Source organism: Sinocyclocheilus rhinocerous, unplaced genomic scaffold (genome assembly GCF_001515625.1).
Source record: "Sinocyclocheilus rhinocerous isolate Xijiao unplaced genomic scaffold, SAMN03320098_v1.1 scaffold4319, whole genome shotgun sequence".
Taxonomy (NCBI): Eukaryota; Metazoa; Chordata; class Actinopteri; order Cypriniformes; family Cyprinidae; genus Sinocyclocheilus; species Sinocyclocheilus rhinocerous.
Genome location: NW_015658510.1, coordinates 10,263 through 12,383, shown reverse-complemented (window position 1 = coordinate 12,383; position 2,121 = coordinate 10,263). Strand labels below are relative to the sequence as shown.

The 2,121-nt window shown below is 40.2% G+C and overlaps 1 protein-coding gene across 1 annotated transcript; it reads right to left on the bottom strand.

Moving 5' to 3' along the window:
- Positions 1-346: 346 nt before the first annotated feature.
- On the bottom strand, positions 347-1,586 carry LOC107722296 (interferon-inducible GTPase 5-like). The gene is made up of 2 exons (XM_016530589.1): positions 1,028-1,586; positions 347-909 (listed from the first exon to the last, which is right to left on the bottom strand). The coding sequence occupies exons 1-2, from the start codon at positions 1,584-1,586 to the stop codon at positions 347-349; spliced, it is 1,122 nt and encodes a 373-aa protein (XP_016386075.1).
- Positions 1,587-2,121: the final 535 nt, after the last annotated feature.

Here is a 2,121-nt window from a genome sequence, read left to right as displayed (position 1 = left end):
TCTCGCCTACTGTTTTTCGAATACTATGAATTCGGACATACTACTCGCCTCGCATACTGTTTTTCGCCTACTATATAGTATGGAAGTATGCGATTTCGGACGCAGCTTATACTGTATAAAAACGGTTTATAGTGTATAAAACTATGGTGACGCATTGCTGCCACACACGTATTCAAACCCCCCCCCCCACACGTATTTAATATTTTATGTGTTGATAAGAGATAAAAATCTGTCGTGAATGTTGCCAAATTTAAATAAAAAAAATTTGTGAGTAAAGTGAATCGTAAAAGGGAAAGAGTGATTGACTCGTGTTTCTTTTTCTTTACAGTGATTATTTCTATTCTCTCTAACGTGATGAAGGAAAACTACAGGTGTAATAATTTAGCCATGCCACCACAGTGCCAAGTAAGGGTACGAGACTCACAGCATACTCAACTGCATTTTCAGCCACAACCAGAGATGCAGCACCTGCTAAGGATAATATTGAAGCTGGGTTTATCCCACCAATCAGTGGCGACTTCAATAGACTTTTGAATTCGTCAATGGTCTTCCCAGATCTTTCACAGAGCTTCTGCAGGGATGGATCATCTAGACCAAAGGTACTGTAGTACGTTTCTATCTCCCTTTTAACAATGGCAAAATCAACAGCAACTGAAAGACCAGGTAAAGGGATTGTAGCCACAAAAGCAGACAGTAAGGCAACTTTTCCAATGTTTTTCTCTGGAGCTTTCTTCTTTTTCTCATTGATCTCCAGTGTGATATTCGGCAAAGCCAACATCAGCACATGTCTCTTATGCTGTGGAAGCTCTTTCTCAATTCTCTCCTGCAGCAGGTTTAAATCATACTTGCCGAGCTCAAAGCTAGAGATCAAAAACACGACAGGATCCTCTATACCGATCTTTCTCAGACCTAGACAGAAAAGGGCATCATGAAATAAGTCATTAAATATTTTATAATAAACTATTAAATATTTTATAATAATTACTGTATCTAATAAAAACATTGTCATGTTAACTGAATAACCAACCATTTTCACAGTCCTCTCGGATGATATCCAATGTCTTTTTCTGGTCAAAGCTCTTCTTCCGCTTCTCAGCATCAATGCTTGAGTCAATCTTGGAACGAACAAAATAAAACATTTTCTCCATTCTCGTGATCTCTTTGGCCAGCTGAGTGTGGCATTCTCTGAACCGATCTGAAGCGATGATGATGAAAAAATCGTAGCGCTCAAACTCAACAAGTTTAAGATACTCATCGGCTTTGAAGTTTGGTGTTCCAATGCCAGGAAGATCCCACACTTTCACAGTTTGGTATTTTGGGTGAAGATAAGCTTTAGGCTCCGTAGTGGTTTCTACAGGGCCAGTTTTAGCAGAGCCCTCTTCTTCATCCCCTAAACCCCTGAATGCATTGACAAACGTGGATTTTCCAGAACCGGACTCCCCCGTCACACCAATGTTAAGTTCTACAAGATCCTGTTTTTCAAGGATGTTTTGGATCGTGTTTACCGCTGTTGGGAGATCCTGAGTAGATATGGATTCTTTAATATCTTCCAGGTACTTCTGAATCATATAGAAATCATCCATCATAGCCGTCTTAAAAAAATAATCATGTCAAGTTCAATAGTGTTATAAAAAGAGACTATTGAAAATATGTACCAAAAAACAATAGGTTAAGCCTACTCTAAATGACAGTAGTCCCTTTCTCTGGCCAATTTTAGCTGCAACTTAATATCCTGTTCCTTTTCAAAACATTCACACATAACTACGCTATGTAGAAACTCCTGTTTACTCTGAATGCTGAACCCTGATTTGTTAATGTTTGTGTAGCTGCACGAATAAATGGCATTTCAGCCTGCCAAATGGGTGGAGCCAACTGCCTATATAAGTCTGCGCCAGATGCCATTTCATCAGAATTTTCTCCTAAAGGACCAAGATCATCTCCTCGCTGGACTGTGAACAAAAGGGAGAAGAAGAACAAGATGGCGCGACATCTCCTTTTATGGGCACAATGCAATCTGCACTCACTGAGGGGATTTGCCGGGCAAGTTGAACCAAGGAGCGGACTTTGTCCCTGGGCAATGTGTCTCCAGGAGAATTGAGATTAAACCCCTAGGTGGTTCAG